The 18,057-nt window shown below is 38.4% G+C and overlaps 1 protein-coding gene across 1 annotated transcript in view; it reads left to right on the top strand.

Moving 5' to 3' along the window:
* Positions 1 to 15,721, top strand: part of PRRC2C (proline rich coiled-coil 2C) — a 94,256-nt gene extending 78,535 nt beyond the window's left edge. The window contains exons 27-35 of the mRNA XM_052653610.1: positions 4,349 to 4,461; positions 4,697 to 4,833; positions 7,683 to 7,914; positions 8,139 to 8,246; positions 9,528 to 9,746; positions 10,069 to 10,172; positions 10,567 to 10,693; positions 11,537 to 11,773; positions 13,827 to 15,721. Of these exons, the coding sequence (XP_052509570.1) occupies positions 4,349 to 4,461; positions 4,697 to 4,833; positions 7,683 to 7,914; positions 8,139 to 8,246; positions 9,528 to 9,746; positions 10,069 to 10,172; positions 10,567 to 10,693; positions 11,537 to 11,773; positions 13,827 to 14,084 (1,535 nt within the window). The 3' untranslated portion in view covers positions 14,085 to 15,721. The remainder of the gene's footprint in view (positions 1 to 4,348; positions 4,462 to 4,696; positions 4,834 to 7,682; positions 7,915 to 8,138; positions 8,247 to 9,527; positions 9,747 to 10,068; positions 10,173 to 10,566; positions 10,694 to 11,536; positions 11,774 to 13,826) is intronic.
* Positions 15,722 to 18,057: the final 2,336 nt, after the last annotated feature.

The following is an 18,057-nucleotide window of genomic DNA, read 5'->3' on the forward strand; positions in this document are numbered from 1 at the left end:
AAACCTGACAAATTGATGATAAAGTACATGAGGGAAGGATAAAACATAAGAACAACAAAGAAAGAAATTTATATATTGGGAGGGGTAACATCCTACTAAATTCCACAACATTCAGTTCAGGCGCTCACTTGTGTCCAAGTCTCTGACCTGTGGACCGCAGCACGCCAGGCCTCCCTGTCCATCACTAACTCCCAGACTTCACTCAAGACTCATGTCCATTGAGTCAGTGATGCCATCCAACCATCTCATACTCTGTTGTCCCCTTTTCCTGCTGCCCTGAATCTTTCCCAGTATCAGGGTCTTTTCCAGTGAGTCAGCTCTTCGCATCAGGTGGCCAAAGTATTGGAGTTTCAGCTTCAACATCAGTCCTTCCAATGAACACCCAGAACTGATCTCCTTTAGGATGGACTGGTTGGATATCCTTACAGTCCAAGGGACTCTCAAGAGTCTACTCTAATACCACAGTTCAAAAGCATCAGTTCTTCGGCGCTCAACTTTCTTAATAGTCTAGCTCTCACATCCATACCTGACCACTGGAGAAACCATAGCCTTGACTAGACGGACCTTTGTTGACAAAGTAATGTCTCTGCTTTTGAATATGCTGTCTAGGTTGGTCATAAATTTTCTTCCAAGGAGCAAGCATCTTTTAATTTCATGGCTGCAATCACCATCTGCAGTGATTTTGGAGCCCCAAAAAATAAACTCAGCCACTGTTTACTCTGTTTCCCCATCTATTTGCCATGAAGTGATGGGACCAGATGCCATGATCTTAGTTTTCTGAATGTTGAGCTTTAAGCCAACTTTTTCACTCTCTTTCACTTTCATCGAGAAGCTCTTTACTTCCTCTTCACTTTCTGCCATACGGGTGGTGTCATCTGCATATTGAGGTTATTGATATTTCTCCTGGCAATCTTGATAGCTTGTGCTTTTAGCTTGTGCTTCATCCAGCCCAGCATTTCTCATGAGGGACTCTCCATATAAGTTAAATAAGCTGGGTGACAATATACAGCCTTGATGTACTCCTTTTCCTGTTTGGAACCAGTCTGTTGTTCCATGTCCAGTTCTAACTGTTGCTTCCTGACCTGCATACAGATTTCTCAAGGGGCAGGTCAGATGGTCTGGTATTCCCATCTCTTTCAGAATTTTCCACAGTTTATTGTGATCCACATAGTCAAGGGCTTTGGCATAGTCAATAAAGCAGAAATAGATGTCTTTCTGGAACTCTCTTGCTTTTTCGATGATCCAGCAGATGTTGGCAATTTGATCTCTGGTTCCTCTGCCTTTTCTAAATCCAGCATGAACATCTGGAAGTTCATGGGTCACGTATTGCTGAAGCCTGGCTTAGAGAATTTTGAGCATTGCTTTACTAGCGTGTGAGATGAGTGCAATTGTGCAATTGTTTGAGCATTCTTTGGCATTGCCTTTCTTTGGGATTGGAATGAAAACTGACCTTTTCCAGTCCTGTGGCTGCTGCTGAGATTTCCAAATTTGCTGGTATATTGAGTGTAGCACTTCCACAGCATCATCTTTTAGAATTTGAAATAGCTCAGCTGGAATTCCATCACCTCCACTAGCTTTGTTCATAGTGATGCTTTCTAAAGCCCACTTGACTTCATATTCCAGGTTGTCTGCCTCTAGGTGAGTGATCACAGCATCATGGTTATCTGGGTCGTGAAGATCTTTTTTGTATAGTTCTTCTGTGTATTCTTGCCACTTCTTAATATCTTCTGCTTCTGTTAGGTCTGTACCATTTCTGTCCTTTATTGAGCCCATCTTTGCATGAAATGTTCCCTTGGTATCTCTAATTTTCTTGAAGAGATCTCTAGTCTTTCCCATTCTATTTTTTTCCTCTATTTCTTTGCCCTGATCGCGAGGAAGGCTTTCTTATCTCTCCATGCTGTTCTTTGGAACTCTGCATTCAAATGGGTATATCTTTCCTTTCCTCCTTTGCATTTCACGTATCTTCTTTTCACAGCTATTTGTAAGGCCTCCTCAGACAGCCATTTTGCTTTTTTGCATTTTTTTTTCTTGGGGATGGTCTTGATCGCTGTCTCCTGTAGAACTGTCCATAATTCATCAGATAGTTCTGTCCATAGTTCTGTCAGTTCTAGTCCCTTAATCTGTTTCTCACTTCCACTGTACAATCGTGAGGGATTTGGTTTAGGTCATCCCTGAATGGTCTAGTGGTTTTCCCTACTTTCTTCAGTTTAAGTCTGAATTTGGCAACAAGGAGCTCATGATCTGAGCCACAGTCAGCTCCTGGTCTTGTTTTTGCTGACTGTATAGAACTTCTCCATCTTTGGCTGCAAAGAATATAATCAACCTGATTTTGGTGTTGGCCATCTGGTGATGCCCATGTGTGGAGTCTTCTTGTGTTGTTGGAAGAGGGTGTTTGCTATGACCAGTGCATTCTTTTGGCAAAACTCTATTAGCCTTTGCCTTGCTTCTTTCTGTACTCCAAGGCCAAATTTGCCTGTTACTCCAGATGTTTCTTGACTTCCTGCTTTTTCATTCCAGTCCCCTATAATGAAAAGGATATCTTTTTTTTGAGTGTTAGTTCTAGAAGGTCTTATAGGCCTTCATAGAACTGTTCAACTTCAGCTTCTTCAGCCTTACTGGTCGGGGCATAAACTTGCATTACCATGATATTGAATGATTTGCCTTGAAAACTGAACACGTTAATCAGAGTTAAATTGTAAATAAACGATTGAAAAATATTCAGGCTCACTCATGATTTAAATTCAACATAAAAGGGCAGTAAAGCGATTTGGAAAATATTAGGACGATTGATAATACTTAGCATATTTAATACCCAGTATCTGTAAGGATCCGTAGGTATTATTACTAGGCTCTTAAAGCGCATTGCTAGTGAGCATATAAGTTGGCATAATTCTTTTAGAAAAGTGTCTCAGAATGTTCTGTGTGTTCATCATCACTGTCTGTGGTTTGAGGGCTTCTCACTGCAGTGGCTGCTTTTGTTGCGTAGCGCACGCTCTGGGCACTTGGGCTCAGTAGCTGTGGCACACAGGCTTAGCTGCTCTGCAGCATGTGCGATCTTCCCAGACCAGGGATCAGACCCGTTTCTCCTGCATTGGCAGGGGATTTCTTTACCACTGAGCCACCAGGGGAGCCAGTTTGGAGTCTTATTGTATAGATAAACCTACTTGTTAATCAGAGATATATGTATGGGCGTGTTCATTCATTGCCGTACTGTTTATAATGATAATAAAAGCAATATGGAAAGTTCTGCCAAACATACTGTTAAATAAAAACAACATAACACAAAGTAGTGAATATAAACATGGAGAAGGAATCTGATAAGAATCTATACCAAATTCTTTCAGTTACTATGCTCTTAAAGCACATTGCTAGTGAGCATATAAATTTGCATAATTCTTTTGAAATATTTTGCCAAATTCTAGTTGGTTCAGTTTAGTTCAGTCGCTCAGTCATGTCCTAGTCTATGCAACCCCATGGACTGCAGCATGCCAGGCTTCCCTGTCCATCACCAACTCCCAGAGCTTGCTCAAACTCATGTCCTTTGAGTCAGTGATGCCATCCAAACATTTCATCCTCTGTCATCCCCTTCTCCTGCCTTCAATCTTTCCAGCATCAGGGTCTTTTCCAGTGAGTAGGTTCTTTGCATCAGGTGGCCCAAGTGTTGGAGTTTCAGCTTCAGCATGAGTCCTTCCAATGAATATTCAGGATTGACTTCCTTGAGGATTGACTGGTTCCATCTCCTTGCAATCCAAGGGACTCTCAAGAGTCTTCTCCGACACCACAGTTCAGAAGCATCAATGCTTCAGTGCTCAGCTTTCTTTATAGTCCCAACTCTCACATCGATACATGACTACTGAAAAAAACATAGCTTTGACTAGATGGACCTTTGTCAGCAAAGTAATGTCTCTGCTTTTTAATATGCATCTAGGTTGATCATGGCTTTTCTTCCAAGGAGCGTATAAATTGGCATAATTCTTTTGAAATATTTTGCTAATTTCTAATTGGTAGATTTAAAATTAGGGTGGATTTGCTGGTTCATTTTCAATTTTTGTGGATTATATAAGATTTTGCTAATTTATACCCCAGTGGCAGTATATGAAAGTGTTTTTTTCTTACCTTCCACAAGTACAAGAGTGTCATTGTTTTAACTTGCATAACCTGTCAGGTAGAAGTGTTACATATTTTTCCTTTTGCATCTTTTCACATTTCTAGTTTTTCCTTAGCTATTTGAATTTTCAGAAGGCTCACTTAATATGAAGTCTGCTTTAAAGTTTGGTTTGAGGTTACTGTTTGGAAGATTCTGAAGGTGAGACACTCATTGCTTCTTGTTTTTGCTGCTAATCTGTAGCTCAGATCCCGGCTTTCTACATGGACACAAGTCATCTGTTCAATACCCAACATGCACGACTGGCTCCCCCATCCTTGGCTCAGCAACAAGGCTTCCAACCAGGTCTCTCTCAGGTAAATATCACAGGCTTCTTTCACCCTATCATGTTTATGGTGTAATAGTATTTGGGGGTTCAGTTTAGGACTAGTAATGGATTGAAAAGGAATTTTTAATGTTTACATTTCGTTTTGTTTTCTAAAGGAACTGATACATAGCATTAATGTTTTGTTTCATGTCTCACATTTTTATTTTCCAAATGTGTCACTTGTGTATATGGTGTTCACATACTGTTTTTGCATTGCATTGCAGCCAACTTCAGTTCAGCAGATCCCAATCCCTATTTATGCCCCACTGCAAGGACAGCATCAGGCCCAGCTGAGTTTGGGTGCTGGGCCTGCTGTTTCCCAGGCTCAGGAACTATTCAGTTCTTCACTTCAGCCATACAGGTAAATGCTTTATAATTATGTTTGTGATGATGTTGGAAACAGTGTAATTGCTGAACCTTCTTGCCATATCCTGTCTATTCCCTCCTTCCCCCCAAAAGCAAGATGACCTTCTTATAAACTGCATTATATAATTGTGTTGCATGTATGTCATGAACTTCAGCCTCTGGTAATTTCTGTCAGACTTTATTGAACAAAGTGAAGCTTCAGAACTTCTTGAAGAAGAGGCTAACGGCAGTCCCATAAAAATTAGAAATCACAGAGGAAAACTGCTTAAGGACCTAAAGGTGTAAGTGCCACCTCACTGCTAACAGCTGTAAATCAGACCTGCTCTGTGTAAGAGCTAACATACGACAGATGACAGCAGTATGTAAGGAGGCAGAGGCCAGGATGGAATGTAATAAAAGCGAGAGAAGTGGAGTGTGTGAAACAGAGAACAGAAGTAGTAGTGATGAGTATGTTGTAGTATATGAGTATAATATAGAGGAAACCATGCTTTTGAAAGATTCATCCTGTTATCTTTGCAATTAAGCACGTAATAAAAACTGTTTATCTAACTTTGTATATATTACTCAGCCCTTGATATACACTAACTTATTTGGTTTTCCCAAAACCAGATAAAGTAGATTAAGTCATCCCTATTTGACATTTGAAGAGGTTGTGGGTTTTATTTTGTTTTTAGCCTAATGTTACAGTACAAATAAATGGCAGATCCTGGACTTAACCCAGGTGTCTCTCATCTCCAACTTAATGGGACTGGCAGGGTGGGGTAAGAGTTGAATGATAGCAGTGATCATGGCATAACTCAGTCGTCATCATGGTACATCCGTCATCAGTACTCATGGTAATGGCTATGAACCATCAAAAAGAAAAAGAAATTCCGTTCAGGACATTCAGTGTAAATAAGCTTGCAAAATTAGGCATTTCCTTTTAAGTGATTCAGGTAGAATTTCCATACTTTATAGATTAAAATTGGCATCAGTTGATATAGCTCATTTCTACAGATCATGTTTCATTCCTAAAGCAGGTGGTTTCAGGTAGTCATACTTTCTCAAAGGAGCAGAATTATGGGTAACTTAATAAATGTGGCTCTCACTTTTGTTTTTTATTAAAGATTATTCAGTAGCATTGAGTACATCTGTATAATTAATACTAATTATATAATTCTGATATTACTCTTGTCATTTACTTTGGTTATTCCAAAAAATTCTCAGTACAAGTAAAATTATTTACCCTAAATATAATTATAGGCAGTCTCTTTCATGTTGTTAAATTTGAGATTATATTGAAATTTGTAGTAAAACTTAAAAGTTGAGTAGAGGGACTTCCAGTGGTTAAGACTCTGCACTTAAAACAACAGCAACCAAAAAACCAAACTCCACAAATGTAAAAATCCAGAAAATATATATTCATTAAAAAAACTTCAGTAGATTTAGAAATAGCAAATAGATTTAATCTCAAAACCAATCTCCTTTTAATTGGCTATTTGAAACACTGTTGAAACGTTTGCTACCTTTGAGCTGTGTTAAACAGAGTTCAGTAATTAGTAATGTCTTCAATAGTCATGGGGGATGGATTTGCAATGCACCGACATTCTGTATTTGTAACCCCCATTTTAACAATTGCCTTGGAAGATGAACTTTTTAAGTATATATATGTGATAAGTAATGTGTGTGTGTGTGTGTATGTAAATATCTATGTAATTGTGACAAATGGCTACCTGGAAGGCACCAGTTTCGACTTGAAAGTAGTTGTTTGTATCCCTTCCACATCATTCTGCTGTTTCATGTTCTGAACCTAATTAGCGTAGTATTTATTAACAGGGAATCATTGGAATTAATTTCTGCCGGGATGGGGTAGTTTTAACTGTATCCTGATGTTTTCTCATTTTATGTTTGAAGCATTATAAGTAGATGTTGTAAAAGTTAGTTGTGTCCCTAGAAAGGTGTTCCTGCTTAATGGGTTTTGTTCTTGCCTCCATCCCAGAAATAATAGGGCAGTCTAGGGTTAGATTTCAGCATTGTATGTTTTTAAAAACCCTTCAAATATGCAATACAGTATTATTAACTATAGTCACTATGTTGTACATTACATCCCCTTTATAAGGGAGTCATATACCCTTTGACCATAATATTGTTTTGCATATTTGAACATTGCTAAGAGAATAGATCTTAAAAAGTTTCTCATCACAAGAAAAAAAAAAGTGTAACTATGTGTAGTGACTGATGTTAACTAGACTCATTGTGGTGGTTATTTTGCATATGTATGAATACCAAATCATTACATTGTACACCTAAAACTAGCGTAATGTTATGAGTCCGTTATGCTTCAATTAACAAAACAATTTTGTGGGTGCTTCTGTTGTTAACTACTGTCTGCTTTATTCCATAGAGGTCTTGAAATATATGTACTACATGTTTATATATGTATACTATGTATATATTACTGTAATGAAATACAGATATTAAAAATCAGAACTGTTGGTGCTATAAATTCGAATAGACTGGTAATACCAAAGAGAAAAACAACAGATTTGGGTCTAGCTTGCTAATGAACACAGGAAAATAGAATTATTCTCATTGTTAAAGAAAAGAAAATTTTTAGCATTTTCTCAGCAAGAGTAATAATAAGCCTTTTCCCAGAAGTTTAACGTGCAGAGCTTTGCTGTATATAGGGCTCAATAAATCTTGAAACAAGTGCTTTAGGGCTCAATAAATCTTGAAACAAGTGCTTTAGACACTGTCTGTATTCTCTACCTCTTTAGTTATGCTAAGTAGAGTATTTGGTCATTTGAGATAGTCATTCTTAAGAGTCCAGATTAAAACATGCCTTTCTCTTTAACATTTCTGTAGATCTCAGCCAGCCTTTATGCAAAGCAGTCTGTCCCAGCCATCTATGGTCCTTTCTGGTACTGCCATCCACAACTTTCCAGCTGTCCAACACCAGGAACTCGCCAAAGCACAGTCAGGTCTTGCCTTCCAACAAACTTCAAATACTCAACCTATTCCCATATTGTATGAACATCAGCTGGGTCAGGCATCAGGACTAGGAGGTTCTCAACTCATCGATACGCATCTTCTCCAGGTAAGGCAAGAGCTAGAATCACGCACTGTATTTGTATTCCTATTCAGCACATTATTTAAGAAATAATTTTGAAAGACAAAAAAATGTTAAAACACAATGAAAAAACAAGATCTTCCTTTCTGTCTAATGCTAATAAGATTCATTGAGATTACTTTGAAGTCATAACCTTTTGATATCTGAATTGGAAAGTATTTCAATCTTACTTCTTACAAAATATTTTCTAGGCTAGAGCGAATCTTACCCAGGCTTCAAATCTTTATTCTGGACAAGTACAACAGCCTGGTCAGACAAATTTTTATAACACTGCCCAGTCACCAAGTGCTCTCCAGCAGGTAAACTATGGCATGGTAAATTTCCTCAATTTTCTTTATTATTGTTGTCGCTATTGCTTTTGTTGTTGTTGGGGGATTAAAATAGAACCAAGATGGGGAGATGGTCCAGTGGCCTCAGGCTTTTTTTCTGAGGAATTTAGGAATTCTCTGGGGTCCACTGGTAGTGGGACATGTTTCAGTCTTACACCACCCCTCCTCTCACCCCCACTTCCCATAAAATCAGTAATGCTCTTTACCTCTTTTTAAAGGGGACTTCTTTTTATTTATTTAGTAATATTTATTTTGTATCAGTTGCAGCACACGAGGTCTTTTTTGTGGCATACAGGATCTGTAGTTTGGCATGTAAGATCTAGTTCCCTGACCAGGTGTCAAACCTAGGCCCCCTGCGTTGGGAATGTGGAGTCTTAGCCACTGGTTCCCCAGAGAAGTCCCTAAAATGGATTTTTCTATAATCAAATATTTTAACAAAAAATTCCACAAGTCTAAAGATTTGAAAACCATTGTCCAGGACATGCAGTTACATGTAAGTGTGGTAAATGTGTTACCCATCCATGCTAGAGGTGAAAGAAGACCCTGAAGACCACCCACACCAGTTAATATAATACATAGGACTGTGTAGCAGAGTATGATAGAGTAAAAATAACAAAAACATTTCTTAAGTATATGAATGTAATAATAATTTTCAGTGAAATGTGTATGTTTAAGAAACTGTCTTCTGACAGTCTCATAAATCATCTTACTCTTTAAAAAGCTGGTGGAGGGCTGGAGGAGAGAGGCAGACCACTAGTCATTTTCTCAGAGCTATTTTTGGTGGTATTTTAGGGGGGAAGTTGAGAAAATATTACCATATTGACATTCAAATTAAATATTATTTGTATGACACCAGAAAGATTTTTTTTTTGTCAAAGCTCATTTGACCACACCTTAAAATAATATAAAAAATGTCTATTGTAAAAATGAAACTTCTAACTACTTTCTTAAAGTGTATGTTCATGATTTTATTGTATTCTGGGGTTATTAAGATGTATTGTGGATTCAAAGACAGTCATAATTATTTCATACAGAGTTTCTCTACTGCTAATCTGTTTTATTGTTGCACATTTAATAAAAGAATGGAGATGGTCACTAATCAAGGTATTTACATGTGAAATATATTAATAGATTGAAGTATTCTGTTTAAAATCTTACTCAAAAGTATTTGAAGAGTCATGTATATAGTTAAAGGGATATACATACAACAGATAAGCAAATTGCTGCAGTTTCTGTTTGCTTATTTTCTAGGTTACAGTACCTTTACCAGCATCCCAGCTTTCTTTGCCTAATTTTGGATCTACGGGGCAGCCTTTAATTGCTCTGCCTCAGACTCTTCAGCCCCCATTACAGCATACTGCCCCACAAGCACAGGCCCAGAGCATGAGTCGTACTGCACAAGTAAGCCAGCCTTTCAGGGGATTGATCCCTGCTGGAACACAGCATAGCATGATCGCAACCACAGGAAAAGTAAGTGAAGAGAAATGTATGCAGTTTCTTTGAGAATTTAAGGCCATGGGTTTAGATTTATGTATCTGTATAGTCTATAAGAATCAAGTCCATCAGCTTCTTCCACTCCCCAAAAAATGTCAGGCTCAGTATACTTATTTTTTAATCCACTCACTATTAATGTGTTTAGGCCCTGTGATTTTACCTTATAACAAAGAAATCATAAAATCTTGTTCTAAGGTTCTTCCTCTGTGCCAGATGAAATTATAGATAAAATACTAAACACAGCACTTTAATTTATGGAATTGCAAAAATGTTAAGTTTACTTTATGCTCTTCCTCAGATGTCTGAAATGGAACTAAAAGCCTTTGGAAGTGGCATTGATATAAAACCAGGCACTCCTCCAATCAGTGGCAGAAGCACCACACCAACATCTAGTCCTTTCCGGTAAAATGAGCATTTAAATTCGCTTATAGAATTTCCAAATAACTGAGTACCATGTTTCTGTTAGATAGTTAATATGTCACTTTTCCTATAATAAGCATAAGACATTCTCATAGTTTTACCCACAGTGTTAAGCTATTATTTAAGCTTAATTATAATAAGGAATGTATTTGTTATACTCTATTTTAAGGGGGAAAAAAATTTAACCCTGGGAAAATCAAGGTAGTATGCTTTCTCACATCTGCACTTCCATTCCCAGCATAATGTTTGATAACTCCAGTAAATGGTTCATCAACTACCAAGTATGATGAATCTGCCAAAAGCATTGTCTCTAAAAATCTAACAGCATTACTTACGTGGCACTACTGTTACTGACCAGTGATGGCTTCTTTCCAAGGGCTACTTCCACAAGTCCGAACAGCCAGTCCAGCAAAATGAACAGCATTGTCTATCAGAAGCAGTTCCAGTCAGCCCCTGCCACTGTGAGAATGACACAACCATTTCCTACACAGTTTGCACCCCAGGTGGGCAGATATAAATGAGAAATGAATATTTCTTACTTGCAAGTGATTGCTAATCTGGCTAATTCTCTGACTTTATAATCCTGCCATATTATAACCAGTTTAGAAACAGTGTTTAGTAAATTTATGACATTCAAATATATTCTGTACAATTGTTAGCTAGACACAAGTAGTAACCATATAGTTCTAAAGCAGACAATTGAAATATAGTCAGAAGATTCCCCACACAGCTCTAAAAATTTGTTTCCGTCCCAAACCTTTTATCTTTTGAAGAAGCTGACTTTTCAGAGAAGGGTCCCAGTGCTTAACATTTTCTAGTTTTAAAGTTGGGGAGGGGGGTTTGGTTTTTGTTTTCTATAGGCAACTATATGCAATTGATACAGAAATTCTAAAAGACATTCTAATATATGTGTAAACATGTTGGCTTCTCTTCCCTTCGCTAATCATTCGGAAGGACTAACTAAAGTTGATAAGAACTCTCATATATTTGCTGATCAGTACTATTTTCATTTATCTTCAGATTATATTTGGTATATGTGCCTTTTCTGCAGTTGTATCTTTTTTAAAAGATATCCTATTTAATAGCTTTTCTATTTCCCCTTCAGAATTTGTAGCTGAAATGCTAGAACCAGCTGAAGTGCCATAGCATGCTTTGCCTAATTTTTGTCAGATTCTCCAAGCATGGAGAATGTTTCTTCTTGGTCCTGTAATAGAATGGCACAAACCCATACACTTCCTTTCGCTGGCAGAATAGGCACAGATTTACTCTGGGATAAGCCAACCTAGTCTAGTTGGCAATTTTTTTTGTAACAGTTCAATGTTGTATGTTTTGTTTTTTTCACTCAGATTCTCTCTCAACCTAACCTGGTCCCTCCATTGGTAAGAGCCCCACATACTAACACCTTCCCAGCGCCTGTTCAGAGGCCACCAATGGCACTGGCCAGTCAGATGCCTCCTCCGCTGACCACAGGCCTCATGAGCCATGCTCGTTTGCCACATGTAGCCAGGGGTCCTTGTGGATCACTATCTGGAGTCAGAGGTAATCAGGCCCAGGCTGCGTTGAAGGCTGAACAAGACATGAAGGTTAGTACAGTGTTAACAGCCAACAGAGCACAAATCTGTCTCTGAACCATGTCTTAAGATGCCTCTGGACCCATAACTGCATATCCAGGCATTCATTGTCTTAGCAGACTTAACCAGACTAACTACTTTTGTTCATCCCCACCTCCTTTTTTTAATTTAATTTTTTTTCTTCCTACTCCCCCCACCCCACACACACGTACACATACACACACTTTTCTTTTTATGTTTTTGTTTTTTGGTTTGTTTCTTGTTTTTGCAACTATAGTCAGCAAGCAAGTTAACATTTTAAACTCTGTGGCCAAATGAATTGTTTATAGAATAAATGTTTGAGATCTGAGTTTAGCTGCTTTATTTTTTGGGAAGAGCAAATAATTAATATGAATTATTACAGGCTTCCCCATTTTCTTTCTTTTTGTTTATTCTTCCCTTCCCACCCCCACCCCCATCCCAAGATATAAATCATTGTTATGTGAAAACTCTGGAATGGGTAAGGCATGTTATCTTGACTTTTCTTCCTTCATGAGTCATCCAAACATTCAAGTATAGTTTTCTTCTCAAACTGGTTTCATATCTTTTTTTTTTTTTTTGGCCTGCCATCTGAGGCATCTGTATTCCACAACTGATTGTGTAGTTGTAGATGAAGAATTCAAAAAGCACTTTGGGATCCTTCATGATAAAAGGCACTGATAAACATGAGGTTTGCTAAACGCAGAAGGGTGCCTTGAGGAGTCTGTGTGGGGACAGTCCTTGCAGCTTAAACTTAACCTGTCTGCCAGGACAGCTAGCTGAATAATTTGTTTCTGTTTCTATATTTACTTAGACTTGACTTTTGAAGTCTTAGTACTCCTGCCAATTTTGTCACTATATATATCAGGCTAGATGAGAACAAAAAAAAAGCTTACTGCTTTCAAATGGGAAATGTCCATAGTCACACTTTATTCTGAATTAGAAATATGTTTAGGACAATCCTGTTAGAAAATTCAGTTGATTCAGTAAAGTTTCTTTCTGGGTTGATGTCCCTTGTTTGTGATCCTGAATTTAAAGATTGCCCTGCAGTGAAACACTTGTTGAATGTTATCTACTTTTATTAATGGTGCGTACCTAGAATCTCCATCCATTTGTAACTATTAAAAATACTATATGTGTAGAAATCTGTGGAAACCATTTGGCCTTGGTTTCTAGTTCTATTGCCTCCTTGCCACTTGATTTTCCTACATCCGCATGTTGGAAATTACATTAGAGCTTAATAATGGGGTGGAAAAGGATACAGATGTCATGAAATTGCTTCAGATCTTTGAATAGTACAGGTTACCTGTAGAACATGAAGAGCTTTTGTTATATGCAAGAAGTGTAGAAACTTTAGTCTTAATTGTGTATATTATGGTGGTATAATTTACAGATTGACGTAAGTATATTCTTTGGGGGCACAGCGTCAATAAAACTAGGAAATTATTTTACCAGCTCAGAATGTGGTAGGAGCTATCAGAACTTAGTGATCAAGTGAAGTTGTAGTTACTAATTTCTGATGCTCTTCCCCTGCAGAAGAGAGCTGTGGGAAGAGGACTCAGCCACAAGACATTTGGTCCTAGGTGTTGGTAATGCCACAATATAAGTGCTTCCTTTTCATTTTATTGTAGACCACATATTGATAAATAGAAGTTTTAAGTATTACATTTATATGTTTTCAAATTTGCAAGCAGACTCCCTAAATAAAATTTGATATCAATAAGTTTTTTACAGAAAAGATACAAACCAACAGCAATTTATATTTTATTATTTTTTTACAAGGGCAAACTTTGGAAAGATGGTGGGAGGTGGTCCTATTCTTTTCAGTTTTTTTTGTTTTGTTTTGTTTTGTTTTGAATCACATGGAATGTTTTCAAAAATAGGAAGAAATCTATCCATTAAAAGCTGACAGATCAATGAGGTACTTTGGGGCCAAACCAACGTGGGGAAAACTGATTTGTGATTGGTAAAAAAATTTGAACTGAGATTGATTGACAGGCTTTGGTTATACTGCAGCATTTTCAGTTGTTGTTTCTCATTTTTTAAGGCAAAGCAGAGAGCAGAGGTTCTTCAGTCCACGCAGCGGTTCTTCTCTGAACAGCAACAGAACAAACAGATAGGAGGCAAAGCCCAGAAAGTGGACAGTGACTCAAGTAAACCTCCTGAAACCCTGACCGACCCTCCTGGTGTCTGTCAGGAAAAAGTAGAAGAAAAGCCACCCCCTGCACCCACCATAGCCACCAAACCTATTAGAACTGGACCAATCAAACCTCAGGCGATCAAAACCGAAGAAACAAAATCTTAAAGTCTGTGGGTTATTGCAGAGGATAGGGGAAGGGAGAGGGGAAAGAGGGAGAATGAAGTTAGACAATGCCGTCAGCCAAAGGGGTAAAGTGGCCTCTGACATTATCCTGTCCAGAGCTTGGAGGTGCACAAGGGACATAGGAGCAATTTACACTGACACAGAGCTGCTGCACCAGTAAAATGAGGCTTTGCCAGCTTGCACCTACTGTATAACATGCACTCTGTTGACGGCCATGCATCTTCAGCCAGAATTTGTACATGAATACATGCACACATTCCTTGAGTGCATATAATGTAGAACTAAAACCCTTATGGTTAGATGAAACACCAGAAATATGAGGGAAATAACACCACAGAGAAATAGCCCAGCCTGAACAATGTGATGATCCCAGCTAAGACATCAGATGTGGTTTCCCTCATGTTCTTGGAATATGGTTATAGCATTTATGGGCTTGGTGGTGAAGAACAGAAGACAACTGGTGCTGGATAGAGGAGCCTTATTTTTTATTATGGCAGCTTGCTATTTTTGTAACATGGTGATTGAGTTGAACACAATCAAAGTACAGTAACTGATCTCCCCTTCTCCCTGGATGAGTGAGCAGGTGATGAAATACTGACGTCAACATCCTTGAGCATATCCGAGTGGGCAGCGTTCGGCTACTGCTTCTGTTTGAAATGATGCTGTGTTTTGGTTGTGGCCCAAAGCTTTGAAGTGCTACTTGGCATCTCCTTTCTTCCATGAAGCTCTTAACCATTCAGACATGATGGAGTTGGTTAAATGCTACTTAGGTTGAGTCCTGCTTGCCTCTCTTCAGTCATCTTTGTATGAATCCAATGGTTGGTTTTTGTTTATTTTTTTAAACGGTTTTTAGCTGATGTTCATGAAGAGCAGTGCCTAGAACTATGCCAATAAAGGAGGGAAATCCTGTCTAAGAAGGTGCGTTTCTGTACCAGAGCTGTGTCATAACCATCCTTTGGGCCCTCTGCTGGAAAAGTAGAATCAAGTCTCAAATAATGCCTTTTTAATTATATCCTCTAGCATTCTAGATGTAGGACAGTACTGTATCATACCTCTGTGAATGTAAAATATCTTGTACCTGCTCTATGATATGTAGTAGTGACCGTGCTTTATCAGATCTGTTTTTAATGACGTTATTCTAGAATGTTTCTTTCCAGATGATGATTGAGAAATGTAATTAAAAAAAAAAAAATGGTGCCAGGTACCACAACAGTAACAGAACTTTGCTGTTTTCTGAGGTTTTGTTTTTTTACTTTTTTTTTTTTAATGGAGTGTGCTGGATGTCTCTATAATTTTGTTCAGATGACTGCAGAACTTGGAAAAGCTGTTGCTGCTATTGATGCATAACATACTGCTATTGGTCTTTTTATATAAATAAATAAATCTATATATATATACATATATATATAATTTGAATTTTTGGAAACTTTAGCTGTGCTGTCAACTTTGGAAAAAGTATCCCAGTTGTACCGTGTTGGGTTGGCATTGTACAGAAATTAACAGCCATATTGGTCTAGAAACGTTAAACATAATTTTTTCCATTTGTACAGGGGTAACACACTGTATTAAATATGTAAGGTCTTATCTACATGGGTTTGATTACAGAAACTAATAAAGTATTCTCTAAATAATGAGTCTTGGAGCTTCCTATCAATTCCTAAAATCTGAAGTAAGAGTACATAATGCTCTAGGGGGAAAAAATACCACCCCAAAACTCGAAATCTGACTTTGAAGAACTATAAAGCTTATTCAGTCAAAATAAGACTGTCTTTTGAGGATAGTATTTATGGCCCCTGTTCTCAAGGTAGCCATGTTCATTTGAAAACAGTCTGTCAAGGAAGAGGAGAGTTGTCTTTCTTGGTGTTGTAAACCGCTGAATGTAGACAATAGAATCACCATTCTTCTGGCTGGAAATGGAAGGACCCAAAATAAATCTTAGTAAGGCTTGGGTAAGGCTCACTAATTTACTCCATGTTCCAACATAGAATTACTCCAAAGAAGTATTGTCAAAAGCACACACATTTTCCTGGACAGAGAAATATCAAAGGAGAAGGATATTTTACCTGAACTAGAGTTTAAGCAAGAGATGAGGCTTTGATATAATTTAGTCAGTTGAACAAGTACACATATGTGTCAGGTGCTGGGAATGTAGAAGACGGCTCTTACCTGAGTATCATACAGTGGTGGCTTGAAGTCTTGCAGGTTGCCATCACTGATACCTGACCTCTATTTCCTGGGACCATTTTCCGCCACTCTGTCTTCCCCCTAAGTATGACCCTACTGCTTAACTTGATTGTATGATTAAAACCTTCTAAAATTATTTGGGCAATACTAATTGATTTATTGACATGCTAGCTAATAAGTAGATTTATATGTAAATTTTGGTCTTAACTGGTTGCTGAGCAAAAAAAGCAAAGTCAACAATTTATTCATCTGAAATGAAAAGGGAGCTCCCAAATGCATTAGTATTCAGTGGAGAATTAAAGGAAGGAAGTTTCATTAATCAGGCTTGAGATTCCAGATGAGAAAGTCCTAGGTTCAAGGAAGATGTAGAGGGACAGAAAAAGGATGGATCAATGTATTCTTTCTCTTTTTTGCCAAGAGATGTGCTCAGTTGTGTCCAACCTCATGGGAACTGTAGCCTACTAGGATTGATTCTCAGGGCAAGAATACTGGAGTGAGTTGCCATTTCCTACTCCAGGGGATTTTCACAACCCAGGAATCAAAACCACTTTCCAAGTCTCCTGCATTGGCAGGCGTGTTCTTTATACCACTTAAACCACCTGGGAAGCCCTTGCCAATAGGGGGTGTTCAATTTCAAATCTCGGGGGGAAAACAGCTACTCATAGATATTACCAACTTTTCTTCCTCAGCAGCCCAGAATGACATGGTTCAGGTGCTGCTTTTTTTTTTTTTTTTTTTTTTAACCTTCCTGCCAAAGGTACATTGAGGTAAAATTAGAATAGAATGGCTAAGTAGGCCTCCCACACAAAGCAATCACTTTCTTAACCATAGGGAAAGGCACATGGGTACTCCTGTGTATTCCAGGAATATCCCAAAAAAGCACCCAAGGCAGAAGTCACGATCTTTTTATAACTTAGTCTTGGTAGTGGTGTTCAGTCAGTAAGTCATGTCCAACTCTGTGACCATATGCACCACAGCACGCTAGACTTCACTGTCCTTGGAGTTGCTCAGACTCCTATTCATTGAGTTGATGATGCCATCCAACCGTCTCATCCTCTTGTCACCCACTTCTGTCTTCAATCTATGTCAGCTCAGGATCTTTCCCAGTGAGTTAGCTCTTCCCATCAGGTGGTGAAAGTTATTGGAGCGTCATCATCAATCCTTTCAATGAATATTCAGGACTGATCTCCTCTAGTGTTGACTAGTTTGATGTCCTTGCTGTCCAAGGGACTCAAGCACCACAGTTAGAAAGCATCAATTTGGTGCTCAGCCTTCCTTATGGTCCAACTCAAGTCCATACAAGACTACTGGAAAAACCATAGCTTTGACTATAGGATCTTGGTTGGCAAAGTGATGTCTCTGGTTTTTAATACACTAGGTTTATCATAGCTTTTCTTCCAAGAAGCAAGCGTCTTTTAATTTCATGGCTGCAGTCACCATCTGCAGTGATTTTGTAAGCCCAGGAAAATAAAGTCTGCCACTGTTGCCGTTTTTCCCCCATTTATTTGCCATGAAGTGATGGGACCAGATGCCATGACCTTCGTTTTTTGAATGTTGAGTTTTAAGCCAGCTTTTTCACTCTTCCTCTTTCACCTTCATCCAGAGGGTCTTGAATTCCTCTTCACTTTCTGCCATTAGGATAGTATCTGCAATATTTTGGCCACCTGACGTGAAGAACTGATTAATTGGAAAAGACCCTAATGCTGGGAAAGATTAAAGGCAGTAGGAGAAGGGGACGATAGAGGATGAGATGGTTGGATGGCATCACCGA

This window comes from Budorcas taxicolor, chromosome 16, assembly GCF_023091745.1.
Source record: "Budorcas taxicolor isolate Tak-1 chromosome 16, Takin1.1, whole genome shotgun sequence".
In the NCBI taxonomy this organism is placed as follows: Eukaryota; Metazoa; Chordata; class Mammalia; order Artiodactyla; family Bovidae; genus Budorcas; species Budorcas taxicolor.